Genomic DNA, 22,783 nt, shown 5'->3' with positions numbered 1-22,783 from the left:
TCCTCTTCCTACACCAGCTGGGTACCAGATTTTCCACAGCCTTTGTGAGCTACCAGTATTTCACCCTGTCCATTCAGTGTGTAATCCAGGAAATGACTACCAAACGAGAGGGACAGACTGGATCGTGGGGGCAGCTAACTTGATTAAAACAGCAGTGAATACACAGCAAGTCTGCTTTTACCTCAGCTTGGCAGCTCAAGTTCAACCGCACAGCCTTTAAAGTCAAGCTGTAACCTGTTAAAAGAAGCATTGCCATGTCCTCACTGCTATTTTAACCCAAGTGAAGAACACTTCCCCCACCCCGTGAAAACATACCCAGAATCCCCCTTCTCAATTGCTCTGAGAACAGAAGAGCTCCCCAGCGGTTAAGACTTTTACATCTAGAGATACTGACCCAAATTGCTGGCAGCCATTCCACCCTGAGTCTGAGGAGAAAGCCAGGTCCCCGGGTGTTTGCTGTGGCTGATGCTGGAATCAGAATGGATGCTCCAACAAGACCAGGGCAGAGAAGGAGTGACACGTCACTAAGAATTCTCTGTCTGACACCATTTTCTGATTCTTTTCTTGAACAAAGAAAGGCTCTTTTGAGCACACTTGGATTTGTTCAGAGACCCCTTCCAGAGACCCTGCTCTCATTCTTCACATGCAAAGGCCTACAACAATGACTTTATGTCTTACAAGAATAAGGTTCTGGCAGAATGGCTGAAACAATATGTCCACGTACGGGACTGGGTCCCTTCAGTGGAATGCAGAGACTACAGGAACCCTTTGCCTGTTGAGCCAGCAAACAGTGCACCAGCACATAACCGAGCGTGTCCTTGGCTGCTGGGCCCCCATGAGTAAATTCCATACAATTTAATAGCAACACCACCAACAGGTTCTAAATTATACGTTCCACAACAATGATCTAAAACTCATTGACTAGAATAGGAAAGGGTTTCCTTTCCATAGGTGTTTTTAAACCATCCTACAGATTTCTAGAGCATGGATCTAATTTTTAATATAGTCTATTCTGTGGGATGATTCACAAAGTCTAGAAAACTGTTATTATTTCCTATTAAATGCTATAGGACTTTTCTAAGGGGTGGCTCCACAAAGCCTGGAACACAGTCTCCTGCCCTCCTTTAAATCCCTCCCCATAACGCCTGTCTTGGGGCTCCCTTTTCACAGCTAGTCTCTGTAGATCGGGGTCAGCAACCTATGGCACGTATGCCAATTTTTAATGCTGTCTACAGCAGCGAGCCATTAAAAATCCTGCCCGGCCCGCTCTTCTCTGCCCCCCACTCTCTCCTTGCAGGGCAGGCAAGCTTCCTCCTCCCCCAACCTCTTCCCCCAGCGTGCTGGGTTCCTGCCCCTCCCTCCCTGCGGCCGATCAGCTACGGAGGGGGAGAGGGAAAAGCGGAGCCCCAACGTGCTCTCTGCTCCGGGGACCTTGGGGAAGGGGGTAGAATCGGCATATCCCCTCCAGCCCCCTGCCCTGAGCTGCTCAGGGCAGGGGGCTGGGAGCAACCCCAGGACCCCAGCCCACACCCCCAACCCTCTGCCCTGACCCCTGCACTCCCTCACACACCCTCTGCCTTGACCCCGACCCCCCCAGCCCTCTGCCCTGACCCCTGCATGCCCCCCACAACCCCAGCCTTGACTCCTGCACCCTCCTCACACACACCCCACACATACTCAGCCCCCCCCACTCCATGCCCTGACTTTTGCACCCCCAACATCCCCACCCCCACCACCAAACGGGAGCTCCTGCACACACACACACACACATTCCCACCTGCACCCCTTGCACCAAATGGGAGCTGCCCAGGTAAGTGCTCCACACCCAAACCTCCTGCCCCAACCCTGAGCCCTCCCTTCATTCTAGCTCCTGGCCAGACCCTGCACCCCAACCTGCTCCTTCACCCCCAGACCTGTTCTCAGCGCACTCCCACCCTCACCTCAGTGCAGAGAGGAAGAGAATGGCCAGAACCAGGGAGAAGGTAGGTACCCGCTCTGTGTGGGCAGGGCCGGGACCCCAGACCGGCAGCGGGCTGAGCGGGGCCGGCGGCCGGGACCCCAGACCGGCAGCGGGCTGAGCGGGGCCGGTGGCTGGGACCCCAGACTGGCAGCGGGCCACTCAGCCCACTGCCGGTCTGGGGTCCCGGCCGCCGGCCCCGGGTCCCGGCCGCCGGCCCCGCTCAGCCCGCTGCCGGAATTGGGTTCTGGCTGCCGGCCCTTTGCCAGCCGGGGTCCCGGCCGCAGGCCCCGCTCAGCCTGCTGCCGGCCTAGGTGAATGGAACCCCAGGCTGAGTGGGCCGGCGGCGTAAGATCAGCATTTTAATTTCATTTTAAATGAAGCTTCTTAAACATTTTGAAAACCTTGTTTACGTATGACAATAGTTTAGTTATACAATATATAGACTTATAGAGAGAGACCGTCTAAAAACATTAAAATGTATGACTGGCAGGCGAAAGCTTAAATTAAAGTGAATAAAGGAAGACTCGGCCCACCACCTCTGAAAGGTTGCCGACCCCTGCTGTAGATGTTCCCTCTGCCACGTCCCTCTCACACAGATTTAGGTATTTAAAACCAAACCAATTGCATTGCTTTGAGAAGGGAAGATGAAAGAGAAAGGGTGTGCTCCTTCGTCCATGCCATTTCACCCAGGACTTATCCTGCTCCTTCCTCAGCTAGAGCACATGCTCTGTCCATTTTGATTGTGAGTGCCCTGGGGCAGGGACTGGGCTCTCTCTCCTGATGGTGAAGCATTCGGCCACACCATCAACTTATGGGGGCCCATGTGGTGGTGTTAGGTAAACATCATTCTAAACACTTCAAAATAAAGCCCTATTTTTAAATCCATTAGGAGCTTTATTTCTCTCCTAGAAAATTCCTTGTTTTTTTGCATTAGTCTGTCAAATACAGAAACCTGGCAACAAAATTCCATCATCTGCAGGCAGTGCTTTCTTAGGACAATCTCTCAGCCGGGGACGGGCATTTTAAATTATTCTCGGTGATGTTTCAGTCCAGGATTCTCTAAGCGATACACGCTCATATTATTGTGTCCAAAACGAACGGCAAACAACAACATTCCTGTTTAGTACCAGCCCTATTCAAATCTATGTAGGGTCTCAGACCGCCCTTATCACCATAGTAGCTGTGCGCCCTCCAAGACGGCAGTAAGAGAGGAAAGACTGTCCAGTGGTTAAGGTCCCAGCCCAGGACTCGGGAGACTTGGGTTCACATCCCCTTCTGCCACAGACTTTTTGGGTGACCTTGGGCAAGTCATTTGGCCTCTCCATGCATCAGTTCCCCATCCGTAACATGAGGATAACAGTGCTGCCCTATCTCATCATAAGAGGTTTGTGAGGAAAAAGACTGTGGGGTAATCAGACGCTACAGTGATGGGAGCCAAATACACAGGGTGACCAGATGTCCCTCTTTTATAGGGACAGTCCCCGATATTTGGGGCTTTTGCTTATATAGGTGCCTATTACCTCCCACCCCCGTCCTGATTTTTCACACTTGCTATCTGGTCAGTCTACAAATACGTATTTAAGATAAAGTGATGCAACGAACGTCTGTCTCCTGTGGTTTTTTTCTCCCTCATCCTCATCCCAGGGGAGACTTGTGAGTGGGGTGATAGGTTTTAAATGTGCATGCTCCGTGTTCATGCTAGAGAAGGCAGGTTGAAGACGATAGCCTGGGGCTAGAGCAGAAGGTAGTGAGGTTAGGGATGATCCTTAGTTCCTGTGGGAGTTTGTTCCGTAGCCTTATACCAGCCCCCAAGAAAGCATGTTACCAGATCAACAGCTGCCAACACGCCAGACACACACAGAACAGAAATTATATGCCCACTTTTATCTTTAAGAAAATCCTCCACACTTAGTGCTTTTAGGGGAAGAGGTGACCCTTTGGGCTGAAATCAGGAAAGAAAGGAGAGAGGAGGACAGAAGGAAATAGAGGTTAACACAGAAGGGAAAGAAGAAAATATAGAAGGAATGGATTATGTACAAATAACACCAGATAAAGAGAGTATGCAGAAGGGAAAACAGAGAGGGGAAAAGGAAGCTAAAAGGTGAGGCAGAAAAACACATCTTACAGAAGGAAGAATGATCTGAGAAAAAGAAGGCTAGAAAGTTAAACCCTAGAGAATAAACCCTAAACTGAGCAGCAACAATACACCAAGACATACAGCAGAGAGGGAGGACAAGTGGACAGAAGGACAAGGAAAGGAAAAGGAGAGGAGAACAAAATCAAAGCAGGCAGAATGGGACATTTTTAGCTAACATTCAAAAATGACTGACCTCAGGGACCTCCCGCACTAAAAGCCGGAGTCTCCAGAGCCAGGCCATATATGGGGCTGTAACAGACTCACATCCTGCGTGGATCAGGCACAACACACTGACCAGTGAGCTACATTTACATCAACAAAACGCCAATCTGGCAGTTCCACACCAAGTGGTTGGCAGCTCCAAGCACAATTGGCTGAGCTGAGCATTAAAAAGGCTTGTTTTGTACCTGCAGTTTTTGGGGAGAAGATGCTTTCACACGTTGGACAAAAATAGTTTGTTTTTATGTTTATCTCTGTCATGGCCTGTCTACTTACATGGTGCTACCACCACAATATCTAAGAGCCTTTCAAGTATTTGCACATAGAAATAACAGTCCTTCTTCACTCTTCCTTCCCAGCTGTAAAACCAATAGCTTGGTTAATTTCTAGGGATTTTTTTGCCTGTGAGATCTGTGGGGGGAGGTATGCAGGAGTTACTGGGGAGAGCTAGGCTGAAGGAATGAGTTTAAATTTACCGCTGAACTTGGAGAGGTCTGTTGTCACTATCTCCTGCAGAAATTAAGGTCACAGGAGCTGGGGCTAGCCTAGGGAAGTTCTGTCTCCCACACTCATCAGCCTCCCTCTATTCATTGATCATTGTTTAGGGAATTTTTTTGCTAAGTGGTCAGGATTAAAAGCAAATTGGCCCGTGGGTGATAGCGAACGGATGTATCTGCAGTGAGCGACAAATACCAGCCATAGCAGAAGCCCAGAGATGTGCTAAAATACTACAGTGAGGGAGGCCCTAAAAATATCCAAGAGAGAAAAGCATCTCCTAGCCCCTAAGATGCACTGTCCTTGGTCAGCAACACTAATTGAGTATCCCACCTGAGCCCATCTTCCTGTCTGCTACATTAGCAAACTCTGCACAGAGCAAGCAGAAAAGAGTAATGGTCTTTAATCATCCAGCTCAAGAAGGCTCCCAGATAATGGGGCTTGGGTTTCTTGCCCAGTGTCTGTATAATTTCTCTGCCAGTGGCTTCATTTTCCCTCCACAGGAAGTGGACTGTAGCTCCCAAAGCTCTTTTCCATGGCAGGCACAGAAGTTCCTGGGAGGTCTGTATCATCAGCACAAGTGAGGAGACAAAGGTCCCTGTGTCTACAAGGCTGCTGCTTGGACTGGTGTGTGTGTGTGTGTTCCTGTGTGTGCTCGTTCTGTAAGGCGTTGGTGGGAGGGAGGGAGTGTATGTGTGTGTCTGTGTGTTCCGTAAGGGATGGGAGGGAATGAGCTGCAAATAATGTGCAATCAGGAACCATTACAATTACAAATGTAAACGAACAAGCAATTGGCCCTGACCTTTGTAGATTGTTAGAGGACTAATTAAGCCAGATCAGGCACTCTCCTCCATCAGGAGATTGAGACACAAAACATATGGAAATATCTACATGCAAACCCAAGGCGTTATACACCCCTTTTTTGATACACACAAATAACCAACAGCACACATGCAAACTGGAGGTAATAATCCCACCACTCATACTGTGCCCCAGCAAGGCATTAAGGTCTGTTGTGCAGTATTCAAAGTTATTCAGGGTAACAAAAGTCCAGGTTGGCCTGGTCTATAAAGCTATTTGTAAAAGTAATAAAAAGTTGGAGACAAGCAGACTGGTACACATTGGATTGTTTAAGTTACAAGACCTGTAATCAGGGGTCTTTCCAAACTTCTGGTAAAGTGATGGGCTGGCATGACAATGAGCTGAAAGAGTCTAGAGAAGGAAGAAGCGTTTATAGTTGAAATGACTGAACTGTGTTAGAACGGATTAATATTAATGGGATGTAGTTGCCACCCTGCCTTGGACATGGCTTATCTGGAGTCACTAAAGGGGAGCAGTGGTATGGGCGGACTGGTTAGGAGCAAGCTTTACCATCATGGCTGCGACTGCCACCTGAGATCCTGGGATCCACCATGGCACCATTCACTGGGCCTTCACTGTCCTGAAAGACATCCTGACCAGGTCGGGCCACAGGGAGGAAATCAGATTATATCACCACTTCCACCAGCTTCTACTCAATCCTGAATGATTCCTGGGGGTGAGAGACTTGGGTTCCTGATGTCAGCCCCTCCTTCATGTGTCATTTTTCTTCCCTATTTTATTTCTCCTCTTCCCCATCTCTCTTTTTGTCTTCTGTCTAACAAGAGTCTGGATTGGCCAGCCAAGACAAATAATTTCATCTCTGGCAAGACAGGCTGTGAGCCAGTGGTAGATTCCTGACACTGGTTAAAGTTTGCCATCACTGGGAGTAAGTCTACATGGCAATTAGATGCCTGTGGCTGGCCCATGCCAGCTGGCTCGGATTAAGGAGCTGTTTAATTGCAGTGTAACATTCGGGCTCAGATTGGAGCCCGGGCTCTAAGACCCTGTGAGGTGTGAGGGTCCCAGAGCTGGAGCTGCAGCTCAAGAAGGAACCTCTGAAACAGAAATTAAACAGCCCCTTAGCCAGAGCCCTGCAAGCCCAAGTCAGCTGGCATGGGCCAGCTGTGGACGTCTAATTACAGTGTAGATACACCCTGAGTGGCTGATAAACACTGTTTCTCCAGGAGCGAGGCTGCAAGTGGAAGTCAGCATCAGAACACCACACAGGTTCTCGTCTTTGCTTTTGTTGTTTCTCCCTTTTTGTGTGCATTTGTCTTGTTTTATGGAAATTAAACAGGATCAACTTCAACTACAACAGTGCCAAATCAAAGCTAAACATTTCCTCTTTTCCCCACAAGAGTGAACACCACTGCCAACACCGTCTAAAATCTAGCAAACAGGGAAACCCAGCCTAGGAAATAAACTCTGCCGCTGAAGGGAAAGGGAGGAAGGAATATTACTGAAAAAAAAGCCTTCCTGGACACTACACTCCAAATGCTTTATAACTGGTTTCTCTTCTTTTCCTGGGTCTTTAATAAAAGGATTAAAAGATTTTTTTGAAGGTGGTTGTTACAGGAGTAACTTGACACGAAGCCCAAGGCCACACTCAGCTGCTAATGCTGTAACTGTGAACAAAGGTTTTATTAATGATCTTACCCCTTTGTTGGGCCTGTGACACGCCCTTGCCAGCCCAACAGGCCTCAAGCTCTGGCCTGTACTTGAGTCAGGTGACTAAGGGTCGTGGACAGAAACATGGAGGCGGCACTTCCTATAAGATGAGTTAGGTTCACCTAGGAGAGGGGTCCGCAGGGAGCAAGCCCTGGATGACTGCAGAGAACCCTGCACCCAGACGGTGAAGTGCTGAGGAGAACCCTGCAGACTAGGGAGAAATACTTTTGGCCTGAGAGGGCCAACTGAACTAATTATGGAACCGGAATGGCTTACTAAAGTAGACCCCATAAGGGAGAATCGTCATTCAAACTCTTAGGCATGTGGGACTTAATTGGATAGTTGGGGGAACTGAGGCTATGGTAACAAAATTGCCACTCCAGGGGGGTGGTCTGCTCTGAACCACTTCCTGCAACACACACACAATTCAGTGCCTCACCCACACTACCCCCTATACGCAGAAATAACCATGTGCAAACCAGCCCATAGAACAGAGCCCACAAATATCGTGGTGTGCACACAAACACAGAAATGCATCCAGGCAGAGACAGGAAAATACGTTATTTACATGAGGAGAGGTTTTCAGACATACTGGGCATTGGACAGACACAGAAAGGTGGTGCCCGTTTTAGAGCAGTGGTTCTGAACCAGGGGTACACGTACCCCTAGAGGTACGCAGAGGCCTTCCATGGGGTACATGAACTCACTCAGATATTTTCTTAGTTTTAAAACAGGTGACATAAAATGCACTAGCAAAGTCAGTACAAACTAAAATTTCATAGACAATGGCTTGTTTATACTGCTCTATACACTGAAATGTAAGTACAATATTTATATTCCAACCCATTGATTGTATCATTGTATGGTAAAAATGAGAAAGTCAGCAGTTTTTCAGTAACAGTGTGCTGTGTCACTTTTGTATTTTTATGTCTGATTTTGTAAGCAAGCAGTTTTTAAAGTGAGATGAAACTTGGGGGTCCACAAGACAAATTAGACTCCTGAAAGGGGTACAGTCGTCTGGAACGGTTGAGAGCCACTGCCCTAGAGAGTTAGGAAGATAACTGATGCCTAGGGACAACTCATCCATTCCTTCCCTTGCCTACTAAGGCACTGCAGAAAATTCAAAATGGCCACTCGCACAATTCCTCCTCTGGGTTGAAATTCACAAACTTTGTTCTGAATTGAAAACAATACGATTTTTTGTTTTGCAGGAAATTTTAAAATTTTGTTCCATTTCAGAACAAAAAAGGATTTAGAAATTTCCTGTGAAAGTGATACGAGTATTTCAATTAGCTCCAGATACACAGCACCTTTGCTATCCCTCCTCCCTCCGTCCAAGGGCCCAGCTAACTTCTTCCACCATGGCCACTCCTTTCACCCTGACTACTCCACAGCACAGATTCAGATTCAGTATAAGACCTGAACATAGACTATCCATGTGCAAACACAAAGCATGGCTGCAACACCTGAATGCTATTAACAGGGATATTTGGAGGAACAACAGGGACAGAGCTTTAGCCTGCACTGAAATGCACTGTAGTAGACTCTTCATTATTATTTATTTGGTTAGTGCTGATATGTTCAGCGCTGCACAATACACAAAGATAACAGCCCCTCCCCTAAGCACTTACAGTCGGACAGGCAGGCAGAGACCACAGGCCACCCTGGGAAATCCTAGGGGGAAGATTTTGTGTCGAGGGCTTTTGTTCAATTTATTTAAATCAAGTTATACACTCATTCTATGGGCCTTACAAAAGAAGGTGCTTTGAAAAAGGGGCTTGAATGAAGAAAGGGTGGTGGCTTGGAGAAATGATTTCAAAATGATATTGCTCATGTAGGGGCAGAGCAGGTGAGAAAGTATGGAGATGGGGTGGAGAAGGAAACAGGGTACTGGGAGTGGCATTGCTCAGAGCAGAGGGTGACAGGAGACTGATGTCATTGGGACTGAAGCTTTGACGATGAGGACAAGAAGTTTTAAGTTCTTAAAGGGGAGCCAGCAGAGGGACTGAAAGTGAATTGTGACCAGGTCTGAATAATGGTCAAGACAGATAACTGCGGCAGGGTATTTGGATCATATTGAAAGGAATCCAGGTGTGCGTTAGTGAGGCCAAATAGGAGGAAGATGAGTAGCTAAGGGCATGGCTACACTGGAAACTTCAAAGCGCTCCTGCGGGAACGCTCCCGCGGCAGTGCTTTGAAGTGCGAGTGTGGTCGCTCACGAGCGCTGGGAGACATCTCTCCCAGCGCTCCTGGTAATCCATCTCCACGAGGGGATTAGCTCCGAGTGCTGGGAGCACGGCTCCCAGTGCTCGGAGCCTGTCTACACTAGCACTTTAAAGCGCTCAGCCTTGCTGTGCTCAGGGGGGTGATTTTTCACACCCCTGAGCCAGCAAGTTAGAGTGCTATAAAATGTAAGTGTAGCCAAGCCCTAAGACTGGAAATAATTACGACCGTGGCTCAGTGCTTTAGTTGTCAGGCCAGCAAGGGAAGGCTGGATCTTTTGATATGGTGTAAAGAAGTGGAAAAATGTATATAGTCCTTAGATGTGCATAATATAAGGGGAAAGAATGAAAGAATCTCCAAGTTGTGAGCCTGGGTGAGGGAGGATGGGGTGTTTTAACAGTAAAGGAGAATGGGGAAGAAGAGAGTACAGAGGGAGAGTTTAGCTGCAGATATAGAGTATCTGAGCAACTGACAAACCATCTAAGAGAAAGCATTCGAGACACAGGCTTAGATGTGGGCCTGGACAAAGATTTGAGAGTCATCTACATCAGAATGACAGTGAAATCATTCCTGTGAGTGGATGAACACACCCAGCGATAAAAAGTGTAGAGGGAGGAGAGAGGAGAGGTTTAATGGGAAAGAAAGATAGCTTTCCCAGGCAGCCCTTCTTAAAATAGGGTCTTCTACTGACATATGCCCCACACTGAAATAGTTCAACGCATGTGAAGAGTGTGATTCAGTCAACCCGGACACATCTGGGTGGTGATGGTGAGCTGTGATATACAGATCAAGCTAGATGATCTTGTGGTCCCTTCTGGCCTTCAATTCTATGACTCCGATTTCCAGGCTACTCGTGCTAAGCACAGAGTCTCAATGGCACTAGGCCCTCAGTCCACCCTGGTTAACCTGGATGGAACTGGGGAGCTCAGTGCTACTCATGTGGACACATTTGGTAAGTGGTTCTCAAGAGTAGATGGGGCCAGATCCTCAGCTCTGGACTTGTCGACATGGATGGATCCAGGGACCTTTCTGACAAGTGGCTCCTCAGTGTCAAGGGGTGCCAGATTTAAAGAGAGTTGGTTGACCAGGTCAGATCCAGGGACCATGGGACCCTTTATGCCAGGCACAGAAACATTATGGTGAACACATCTCCAGACCTGATACTGGATTTAGACTGCCAGCCTTAGTTGACTTGACTGGGGCTTGGAGGCTTGAAGCTGCAGGCTGCCACTGGCTGTGCAGATGTATCCTTACAGTTTGAGAGACCTGAGAAGGAAACGTTTTCTTTTGTTCAATTTCATCTCTTTATTTATAAATATCCCCCCTTGGACCCGGCTAATAACTCCTCTCCTTCCTCCTGAAATACTGAAATGCCCCCCTCAGTCACTGCTTAGCTCTGCTATTATTATTTATCTGTTATTTCCAGCGGTCAGCAATGGGCTTGAGGAGCTACACACATCTCCTTTCCTTTGAACCCTGCCAGCTCGGGTGGGCAGCCTGTCGGCCCCGAATCTACTCTGAAGACAGTGCTTTCCCATTGTGGCTTGAGCAGGAGCAGGGAGGGTAGGTGGGCGACAGAGCCCAAGCGGCAACGTCTATGGAGCTATTGTTCGTGCGTGAGCGTGAGCCCGAGTCTGCGGACCCAGGCTTGGAGACTCACTGTCACAGGCAGGGACCACCTGTGCAATCACCTCCACAGGAGTGATGGGAGCCCCAGGTGGTGCGTCACTGGAAATTCAACTGGACAAGACCCTGAAGCACACCCTGCAGGGAACCATCTGCCCTAACCCCGGAGTCACAGGCTAAGGGAGACCTAGTCGGGGTTGTTGGTCTCTAGCTCCTAGGATCCTGAAAGGAGAACATTTATTAGGGAGAACTAAACAACCAACATCCAGCCCAGATACTAGCCAGGGCCTCTCTTCACTGTCATACAGAGAAATGGGGCCATGTTCTATCATCCATTTGGGCACCTTCATCTACAATTCTCTATGGGCATAAAAGCAAGCGAAAGAAGATGAAATTATCCATTCTCTGCTTTGGTTTTGTACTGTCTCAGCCAAATGCAAACTCTGTTGCTTTATTACTTTGGGAGCACACCCAATGAGCAGGGTCTTCTACTGGGGGGTGACTTGACATTCTGGCAAACAAGAATCCTCAGGCTGTCAGTATTTATTCACTTCTCTCAAAGGTTGGCCGAGAGGCTTCTTAAAACCTAAAGAAAGTGAAAATATTCCAACTCATTAAGGTGACCTGCAAAAGGGGCTGGCTCCTCCTTTGCATCTTTATTAGGTAAAAAGATATTTTTTCCCAGCATTTTTTCAACTACAAACCTAGAAACATTAGGAATGTCAAGTTTTGCCCTCCTGTTTGTTGGTGATTTCCAGGGAGACCCCCAGTGATATGGAATGAGATCTCTCAGCCCAGATTTGAAATGGTGGATCCCGGAAGACTGGAGAAGCGCTAATGTAGTGCCCATCTTCAAAAAAGGGGAAAGGGAGGGGCTGGAGAACCACAGACCAGTCAGCCTGAGCTTGATACCTGAGAAGCTACTAGAGCAATGTATCAATTATTCAATTTGTGAATACCTGGAGGACGGAGGGGTGATCACTAGCAGACAGCCTGGATTTACTAAGAACAAATCAGGCCAAACCAGCTTGATTTCCTTCTTTGACAGGGTAACTGGTTTGATGGATGGGGGGAATGCAGTGGACATAATATACCTGGACTTCAGCACAGCTTTTGACACAGTCCCACATGACATTCTGATAGGTAAGCTGGAGCAATGCAGGTTTGGCGGAACTAACATTAAATGGATACATAACTGGTTAAACAACCACAAACAAAGAGTAACTACAGATGGAATGATGTCAGATTGGAGGGAGGTCTCGAGTGGGGTTCCACAGGGATCTGTTCTGGGTCTGGTGTTATTTAATATCTGTATTAATGACCTGGATGTAGGAATAAAGAGCAGACTGATCAAATGTGCAGATGACACAAAGCTGGGTGTGTGTGGTTTGCAAACACTTTGGAGGATGGAGCTAAAATTCAGAGGGATCTTCATAAATTGAAAACTGGGCTACAGACAACAAAATGAAATTCAACAAAGAAATGTGACGTGCTACACTTAGGGAAGAAAAATCAAATGTACAAATACAGAATGGGGGATAACTGGATTGGCAGCAGCACTGCTGAAAAGGATCTGGGAGCGGTGGTGTATCACAACCGCAATATGAGTCAACAGCGTGATGCTGCTGCAAAAAAAAACCAACAACACACAAATGAAATTTTAGGTTGCATTAACAGAGACATAACATGCAAGTCATGGGAGACAATAGTACGGCTTTGGGTAGTGCTGGTTAGGTCTCAGCTGGAGGACTCTGTCCAATTTTGATCACCAAGGTATAGAAAGGATATTGATAAACCGGAAAGGAGCCAGATGCGAGTGACAAAGATGATCAAAGGGATGGAATGCAAGCCATATGAGCAAAGGCTGAGGGAACTGGGTATGTTTAATTTGGAAAAGAGGAGATTAAGGGGGTGGAACATGATAGCAGTCTTCAATTATTAGTTAAATTGGGTAAGATGGGGATCAATAGGAAAATTGAAAGGTGGATAAGGAATTGGTTAAAGGGGAGACTACAACGGGTCCTACTGAAAGGTGAACTGTCAGGCTGGAGGAAGGTTACCAGTGGAGTTCCTCAAGGATCGGTTTTGGGACCAATCTTATTTAATCTTTTTATTACTGACCTCAGCACAAAAAGTAGGAGTGTGCTAATAAAGTTTGCGGATGATACAAAGCTGGGAGGTATTGCCAATTTAGAGAAGGACAGGGATATCCTACAGGAGGATCTGGATGACCTTGTAAACTGGAGTAATAGTAATAGGATGAAATTTAATAGTGAGAAGTGTAAGGTCATGCATTTAGGGATTAATAACAAGAATTTTAGTTATAAGCTGGGGACGCATCAATTAGAAGTAACGGAGGAGGAGAAGGACCTTGGAGTATTGGTTGATCATAGGATGACTATGAGCCGCCAATGTGATATGGCCGTGAAAAAAGCTAATGTGGTCTTGGGATCCATTAGGAGAGGTATTTCCAGTAGGGATAAGGAGGTTTTAGTACCGTTATACAAGGCACTGGTGAGACCTCACCTGGAATACTGTGTGCAGTTCTGGTCTCCCATATTTAAGAAGGATGAATTCAAACTGGAACAGGTACAGAGAAGGGCTACTAGGATGATCCGAGGAATGGAAAACTTGTTTTATGAAAGGAGACTCAAGGAGCTTGGCTTGTTTAGCCTAACTAAAAGAAGGTTGAGGGGAGATATGATTGCTCTCTATAAATATATCAGAGGGATAAATACCAGAGAGGGAGAGGAATTATTTAAGCTCAGTACCAATGTGGACACAAGAACAAATGGATATAAACTGGCCACCAGGAAATTTAGACTAGAAATTAGACGAAGGTTTCTAACCATCAGAGGAGTGAAGTTTTGGAAGAGCCTTCCAAGGGAAGCAGTGGGGGCAAAAGATCTATCTGGCTTTGAGATTATACTTGATGAGTTTATGGAGGAGATGGTATGATGGGATAACATGGTTTTGGTAATTAAATATTCATGGTAAATAGGCCCAATGGCCTGTGATGGGATATTAGATGAGGTGGGATCCGAGTTACCCAGGAAAGAATTTTCTGTAGTATCTGGCTGGTGAATCTTGCCCATGTGCTCAGGGTTTAGCTGATCACCATATTTGGGGTCGGGAAGGAATTTTCCTCCAGGGCAGATTGGAAGAGGCCCTGGAGGTTTTTCACCTTCCTCTGTAGCATGGGGCACGGGTCACTCGCTGGAGGATTCTCTGCTCCTTGAAGTCTTTAAACCACGGTTTGAGGACTTCAATAGCACAGACATAGGTGAGAGGTTTTTTGCAGGAGTGGGTGGGTGAGACTCTGTGGCCTGTGTTGTGCAGGAAGTCGGACTAGATGATCATAATGGTCCCTTCTGACCTAAATATCTATGAATCTATGAAAGGCTGCCATAAAAAGATGGAGAAAAGTTGTTCTCTCTTGCCACAGAGGGCAAGACAAGAGGCAGTGGGTTCAAACTGCAGCAGAGCAGATTTAGATTAAATCTCAGAAAAAACTTCCTACCTGTAAGAACAGTAGACCAAAGGAACAGGCTGCCTAGAGGTTGTGGAAGCTCCTTCACTGGAGGTTTTCCAAAGGAGGCTGGATAGCATCTGTCTGGGATGGTTTAGACACAACAAATCCTGCATCTTGGCAGGGGTTAAACTAGAATGACCCTTGCAGTCCCTCTAACCCAGTGGTCCCCAATGCGGTGCCTGTGGGTGCCATGGCGCCCGCCAGGGCATTTATCTGCGCCTGCCTACTGAGAAGGGAACGCTTCTGCCGGACAACCCACCGCCGAGCAGCGCGGCCGCCGGACAACCAGCTGCCAAAATGCTGCCGCTTCTCGGCGGCATTTCGGCGGATGGTCATCCGGCACCCGCCACGTTCTTTTGGGAACTTGAATATGCTATACCAACAGAAAGGTTGGGGACCACTGCTCTAACCTGATAGTTCTAGGATTCTATGATTGTTGAATCTTTAACAAAGGGAGATTTTCCCCCAATGTTTGTAAGACTTTTAGTTAAATAAGTGTTGAAAAAAGTTTTAAAACACTCCAAAATTCCCTTTCCCTCTCAGCTAGTCAGGTTCCACTACCTCAGTACCTGTGATGTCATAACCCATAACAGTTCTCCATTTATTCATAAAGTCTTCCAGGAAAAACAGACAAGTCCTGAACTTCTAAAGTAAATGTGTTTCTTTGAAAAAAGGCTTTCAACCCTTCTTTACACAGCATAAAGGGCCCAAATCATTATTTTTCTCTTTTGCATTTCACCTTTATCAAACTTACATGTGCTACAAAATACACAGAGTCGTCTATCACACGTCAATACGTTGTACTGGGAAACGGAAAGATCTTCCCTGGTGGAGCACAAGGTCGCCTCCAGCAATCTCCTCTCACCCACACAGGGAAAGCCAAGGAGCTGCAGCCGCAATTGCAGCCCCAGGGGTGGTGTGGCAGCACAGTATATTTTCACTGCTTTTGTGACCTGTGAGGAGCTGGATTCCCTCCTCTCCGCCTCCACAGAACCCCCGAGCCTGCAGACTGGGTACTCGGGTTATAAAACCAGATTTAACCCTTAGTGATTTGAAATCTTTTGTTTTGCTTATTCAGGTATTTTCAAGCATTTCAGTTCCTCTTTGATCAACATGTATATCAGCAACCACCAAACCCTTCATCCACCAACACATTTCTAAGATCTGCATTTTTTTTTTTTCTGTCCACACAATATAAGCGTTCATCCAGATGTTCACCCTGTCTGGATGACTGCACCCTGAGATCAGTCTCTATGATTGGGCTGATCAGGGATCTTTCCACAAATACTTTTTTTTTTTTTTTTTTTTTAAACCCAGAAAATGCTAATTAATCAAAAACAAAACTTTCATCAGGAAGGTTTTTGAGGCCCAGGATGGAATTTATGGTCAAAAGGAGAGAGGGAGAGGGAGAGAAACAGCCAGTCCTCCAGTGACCCAGGCACTCACTTGGGATGTAGGAAACCCCCCGAGACCCTGCTCTGAATCAGGCAGAGCACAGACATGAATCTGTCTCCCCCATAATACAGGTAAGTGTCCTGACTATTGGCTATTCTGGGATGTTAAGGGCCACACACACACACAAAGTTTTGCAAGGTCTTGGTTTCATTCCAATACAGAACACAAAATGTCCAAACCTCAACAAACCTTTGTGAAACAGAATTCCTGTTCTCTTGCCATCCCTAATTACGCACCCTGTTAAATCCCTCCTCCAGCTCCCTGCCATGTCTCACATAAACATCACTGTGCCTTCTTCCACACTGCCCCTTACACATGGAATGTTCCTTCCGAACCAGTCTGTAGGACACTATCCTCGCCTCCTCCAAACTCCTCAAGAGCCACCTCTGCTGCAATACCCAGAGGAAATCAATCAGTGAATGAAGAGGTGAGGAGCACATGGCATAGTTGACCCTTATTTATAATCGGCCAGGAAAAACGCATCATGGACCGTGAAATCTGATCTTTTGCATGCTTTTACCCTGTACTATACAGATTTCATGAGGGAGACTAGCATTTCTGAAATTGGGAGTCCTGACCCAAAAGGGAGTTGCGGGGGGGAGGAGGGGGTCGCAAGGTTATCTTAGGGGGATCGTGATATTGCCACCCTTACTTCTGTGCTGCCTTCAGAGCTGGGCAACCAGAGAGTGGTGGCTATTGGCCAGGTGCCCAGCTCTGAAGGCAGCGCCCTGCCAGCAGCAGCCCAGAAGTAAGGGTGGCAATTCCAGACCAGGCCATCCTTACTTCTGCACTGCTGCTGGGGGCAGCTCCGCCTTCAGAGCTGAGCTCCTGACCAGCAGCCACCGCTCCCCAGCTCTGAAGGCAGCGCCATCGCCAGCAGCAGCGCAGAAGAAAGAGTAGCAGAACCGCAACCCCCCCACGACAACCTTGTGACCACCCCACAACTCCTTTGTGGGTCAGAATCCTGACAAACAGAACACCCTGAAATTTCAGATTGAAATAGCTGAAATCATGAAATTTGTGATTTTTAAAATCCTATGGCTGTGAAATTGACCAAAATGGACTGTGAATTTGGTAAGGCCCTATTTGTAATTATCTGGAAAAAATGCAAATATCCACCTATTAAAGGTGACTGAATTTGATTTTATCCCTCATCCTCTTATGTCCCTAGTTATTTTAGGTCCCAGATTTATGCATGTACTTAACTTCACACATGCAGTTAGTCCTACTGAAGCCCACGGGACAAGTCACATATATGAAATTAAACGTGTTCAAGTCTTCACAGGGTTGGAGCCCTACACTGTAAGCTCTCTGAGGCCGGGATTACATTTTCTGATGTGTTGGTACAGCACCCAGCACAATGGGCCTCTGATCCTGACTTAGGCTTGTAAGGCTACTGTAATAAATGCTATCACCTCGAAAGAGGAAGAGAGACCATGACAAGGAAATTCTGAAGCTGGCTGAGAAATTCTGCAGACTAACTCTCCAAGTCAAATGTCAGAACATACACCAGTCAATAGCAATAGCTAAGAAATGCCACTCACCGGCATCAGCAGCTGGACACTTGCGGATGGTGAAGATCTGACCTAAGTCCTCCTCTTCCTCAGGGAGGCCCTTCTGAAGGCGCTGTAGTTTGCGCAGGCTCTCACTACGCTGATGTTTCATGGAGCGCACATGTTGGATAAGGTTCAGCTTGGCCTTGGTGGAATAGTTACAGAGGACACAGTGATAATAGCAGCTTTCGCCCTCAACCCCGCTCTCATGATGCTGAAGGTGCTGTGAAGAACAAAGCAGAGACACATGAATGACAGAGTTAGAAAATGTCCCATCCCCAACCTATATGGGCTACAGCACTTGAAGCTCCCGAAAGGTTTCTTGGAAACTCACTAGCAGGAACGCATCTTGAACAAGAACAAGAGCAAGAGCAAGAATTTCCTCTGTTGAGAGTACTATGAAGGAACCATGAATGGGGATTTCCTGGCACTGTTGTACTGACTGACAGCAACAGCACTTAGAGAGAGGCTGGGCTGACTTTGGGCAAAGGAGCGATACAAGTGGGCATAGGACTGTTTGTTTTGGTTTTTTTATTAAAGGGCTGCCAGTATGCTCAGCACTGTACAAAACACACAGTCACTGCCCCCAAGAGATTGTAATCCAGCCATACAGACAAAACAGTTCAGCTACAAATTGCACTGGAGGGCAAAAAGGGCCATCAAGAACTCCAGAGTTGTTGGTTTGGTTTTTTTTTTTTTTAAAGTGAATGGGTCTGTTAACCCACTTCTCTCCAAGTTTATCTTTCATAGGCCTGGTGGAAAGGGGCATTTGAAGGGTGGATCTGAACCAAGAGAAAGGCTGCTTTTTGCACTGCAGTGAGATGATGTTTCAGTGGTCAGGGCAGCACAGGACAACCTCTTGATTCCTCAGCCACTGAATCTCACCAAAAACCATCTCTGCAGAGCCTGCAATTATAACCAATAAGGGTCAGCCTTCATTTTTGATCCAAAGTCCCACACAAACCATCAATAACTCACTGCTCGTGGCTGTCCACTAGTGCAAGTGGAAGTACTAAGTCAAGGAGCTTAGCATCATACATGTGAAAAGCGAGCCCACCTATCACACACATCCCTGCAGATACGGAGTGCCTCCATCCCTCCTCTGCCGTGTCCCTCACTTGGAGGCCTGGCTACACAGGGGAATCTGGGAGGGCTGAAAGCTGTACTTAAAGGGGGCCTCATGCCCTATAGGACTATAAGTTGAATGGCAGGAAAAGTGGATTTGACAGTGACCACACAACCTTTCAGGCTGATGGGGGCCCATTGTGCATTGTGCTTCAGTGCTCCTCTCCCACAACTGATCGCTGAAAGGCACTGAAGTCTTGCGGGAGGCTACAGATATTAGGGATTGGGGCTGTCCCAAGAGAGGGAGAGGAGAAGATGAGGGGGAAAATGTAGTCAATGATGGAGAAAGCTGAAATCCATGTCTTCCTACACTTGGGGATGTTAAAACAGAACTTCCCACTCTTTGCTTCCATGGAAAGTCATCAGGGAGATAAGCATGTGCTGGAACTAATATAGCAGCAACAACAGAGATCAAGCCTTTTCACTGAAAGAAAATGACCGATCCAACATTAAAAACTGTTCAAAACCTACGTATGGAATTTGGTAAAAGTCTCTCTCAATCAAGCGGTTCCAGGGAGGAAATCAGAGAGGGAGCTCTGGTCTTATGTCCAACAGACAGAATTACATCTGATAAATGCTCAGCTAAAACAGAGGAATAAAAGAGGAGCAGCCCTTGGTTGCAATGAACCAGTTCCAAGAGACCCTGGAAAGAGCTCACGAGAGCAGAGTTGCTGAGTATGTGCATCCCCTGGTTTTCTGTTTGTAAAGAGAAGGTTTAACGCCTGCCACCCCAGGGTCCATTCCCTCGGAAATGGACAAAAGAAGCAGGATGACCTGAGAGAGACGGCCAGAGACTAAGCGCACTAGCAACAACCTCCTTTTCAAGTAATTCAGAGCAAGCTACAGAAAAGCTTCCCGCTCCCACATGGAGACCTCATAGCCAAGCCAGCCAGTGCCAGTGGAGGACAGTTTACCCCCCTGATCAGCAAACGAAACCTGTCAGTTCTCAGACCCAGAATCCCCAGGACACTGGGGAAAGGGGTAAATGTTATTTACCACATTGCTGTGAATCCCAAAGGCTGGAACAAAATTCTTAGAGAAAGACACAGGCAAGAATTCGCCCTCTTAGCTGTGCAGAGGGCTGCCCCACGTTGCTCTCTCATTTTTGGGTTAAGTTGGTACTGTTCTCATATATTCTGCACTAGCATTCCCCATTCCCATGGCATTTTGTTCCTGCCTGCCTGCTAAGGTGAAGCAGGGACACAAGGTCAAAGCTCAAGGAAGAATTCCCAGGCCAAGCCATTTCGGATTACCGCCTGTACCTGCAATAACCTGCAATTCAGCAATAACCCGAATCCTCTCCAGTATTGTCCTGCACCGCAAGCCTGGAAGTATCCATTCTTAGCACACAGCCCCACAACCAGCTGCTCCTCACCTTCCATATCAGCCCAGGAAATCCTTCTTTCCCATTTGTTCTACTTGGGGAAAATTTACGTCAACCAATCTTGGACTGCATTCATTTGCATTCTGTCACCAAAAAGCGTTACCTACATGAGGATAGGTTATCCTAGACTTCAGACAGCTGCCTCGTTGTACCTGCCAGCGATGGCTGAGGTATAGATGTCCTGCTAAAGACACACATTACGCAACTCTTCATGTCTGGATGATAGGGATCTGCAGTAGGGTGCCGAAGAGATAAACTATCTTTCCAAGCCAAGGACATGCTTAAAACTAGACAGGAGCTAGAGCTGCTGCTTTTGACCAGAAGGGGTGCATGAAGAGAATAAATGCATTCCTGATCCAGCTAATTAGAATAGTCTCATTTGGGATCATAATGTATTTAATTAAATTCACTGTAGTATCTGAAGAATCCACCAAGGCACCAATCCCTCTGCTGCCCTCAAAGAAACTTTCCAGAGCGCTCTCTCTCGTGGGCGTTTTACTCCTCTTTCCTCTGCTTAATCTCTATTGTCTGTGTGCATTAACTTAGCCTATGATATAGCCAGAAAAAGAGCAATTGCTTCAGATATAAAAAACAAAAGACGCACGGGAGCAGTGATTTGACAGTGTCCTGCCCAGTTCAACCAGCCCAGTGCCTTGTCCTGTCCAGCTCAGATTTCTGCATCACACTCCTACCACCAGCCCCGGATTTCTTGCTCATTGGGGCTACAAGAAAACTATTTGCTCCCTTGAGCGAAGAAGCCTTTTAAGTTCTGGTGGTACAAATTTCAAATTCTAAGACCCTGAATGAACAGAGACAGATGTAGCAATTGCTAACCTGGTCCATCTAACCCAGTTTCCTGTCTCCGACTGCAACAAGTACCAGCTGCTTCGAAACAGTGCAAGGAACCCGAAAAGGGCAATTCCGGAATAACCTGACATTGGGGGATTTTCTTCCTAGCCTTTCATAAGGTGTTTCCTGACCAGGAGTGTTGCAAGATCATTGCTACCACTATACAAGGTTCCAGAAAAGTATTATGGACGTGGTCTCCATGGGAGACAGAAGCACAATTTTCAGTCTTTGATTGACGGGGCGGGGGGGCCTTACATCCTGGGGAAATATATTTTAAAACAACTTAATAAATGTGGCTCATTTGCAGTGCTCCCTGTGTGCCTGTTCCAAGGATGTGGGTTGTAGTCAGAGACCCTGCCCCTCTCAGGCCCCCTTCACTTGCTACTGCATCCTGTAGTGAAGTCAAAATCCTGTGTGACCTACAGCATCAGTCTGCCATGGAAGCAATAGCGGTCACACACACAGTGCTATGATTTTACTGCAGGGTTACACGAGAGGAGTGAAGTGGGTGAAAGTCACACACCTGCAATTTTTAGCTGGGGTGTTACTGAAAATGCTGAAGCACATAGATAGATAAGTACTGTTAATGGTCCATCGTGTAGTAAAGCTTTCCCCAGATGAGAATTTTCCCTTACACAAAGCACAAATTCAAAAGACTAAACAAGAACTTTCATTAGACGATAATTCATCTTGAAAAAAAATCAAAAGGATATATTGTTCCGAAAGAAAACTAACCAACTTCGCTCAGAGAACATCGATTTCAGTAAATCTGAAGGAGCTGTTCACCCCCACCCTCCCACCCTGCCTTCCAACAATAGGAAACTTCTAACATCTGGTTCTTCACGCATGGAATGCAAAATATTGATTAGATTTAGTCAAAGCTCCACTTTAAAAGTAGAAACAGACAGAAGTACATTCTGACAGAAACCATAAGGGTCACAAGTGATGCTTCCTAGGGGAATAAGGCCTGTTACTGTACACACATGAACCACAACAACACATGCAGCTCACAACACCTACTCTTACACACAAAAATCAAAAACAACTCTGCCCAGTCCTTCAATGAGGAAACATCCAGTATCTCAATACAAAGCCATCTGCTGTCCCTGTGGAAGAGGGCAGTTGGGGAAGGATTACAATGCCAAAAGTGTGTCTCAGTGCGTAGCTGGTTGTATTTCAACACTAGAACATTTCTGAAGCCCGGAGGAAATACCCCTGTACATTACCATCTCTAGTACCTGGCCACAGAAGAAGCCCTACACATTACTAGCTCTTTAGCAGATGAAGAAGAAAAGCTAATCAGAAAACAAGAGATTTGCCTTTGAGAAACTGGGTTCTCTATTTCATTTTATTCCCACATCAAACATACACCCTGATTCCATCCTCTGTAACAACAACAAAATCCTGCTCAGGCAAGACAGCAAAGAGTAGCAGCAAATAGATGCAAGCAAGACAGTTTTCCTTATACAAAGTTTGTATCAGAAAGTTAGACTGTGGAGGAACCTACCCTGTTTCATTTGGAGGCTGGAAGTCAGAATGACAAAGGAAGTGATATGTCAAATGTTTTTTGTTAGATCAAAATATTACATTATTGTAAAGATATTAGCATCAACCATTGTGTCTGCCTGTGAGCTTTCAATACGGTTAGAGTTTAAAAGAAACAACCACCAGACATTTAGAAACCCAGGACATAGAG

At 46.7% G+C, this 22,783-nt stretch overlaps 1 protein-coding gene across 5 annotated transcripts in view; it reads right to left on the bottom strand.

The window, feature by feature from the left end:
• ZFHX3 (zinc finger homeobox 3) overlaps positions 1–22,783 on the bottom strand; it is a 285,820-nt gene that overhangs the window by 118,623 nt on the left and 144,414 nt on the right. For all 5 annotated transcript variants that reach the window (XM_043526091.1, XM_043526090.1, XM_043526089.1 and 2 more), the window contains one exon: positions 17,721–17,952. In XM_043526091.1, coding sequence (XP_043382026.1) covers positions 17,721–17,952 — 232 coding nt within the window. The remainder of the gene's footprint in view (positions 1–17,720; positions 17,953–22,783) is intronic.

Source organism: Chelonia mydas, chromosome 12 (genome assembly GCF_015237465.2).
Source record: "Chelonia mydas isolate rCheMyd1 chromosome 12, rCheMyd1.pri.v2, whole genome shotgun sequence".
Classification (NCBI taxonomy): Eukaryota; Metazoa; Chordata; order Testudines; family Cheloniidae; genus Chelonia; species Chelonia mydas.
This window is presented reverse-complemented; position numbering and strand designations above follow the sequence as displayed.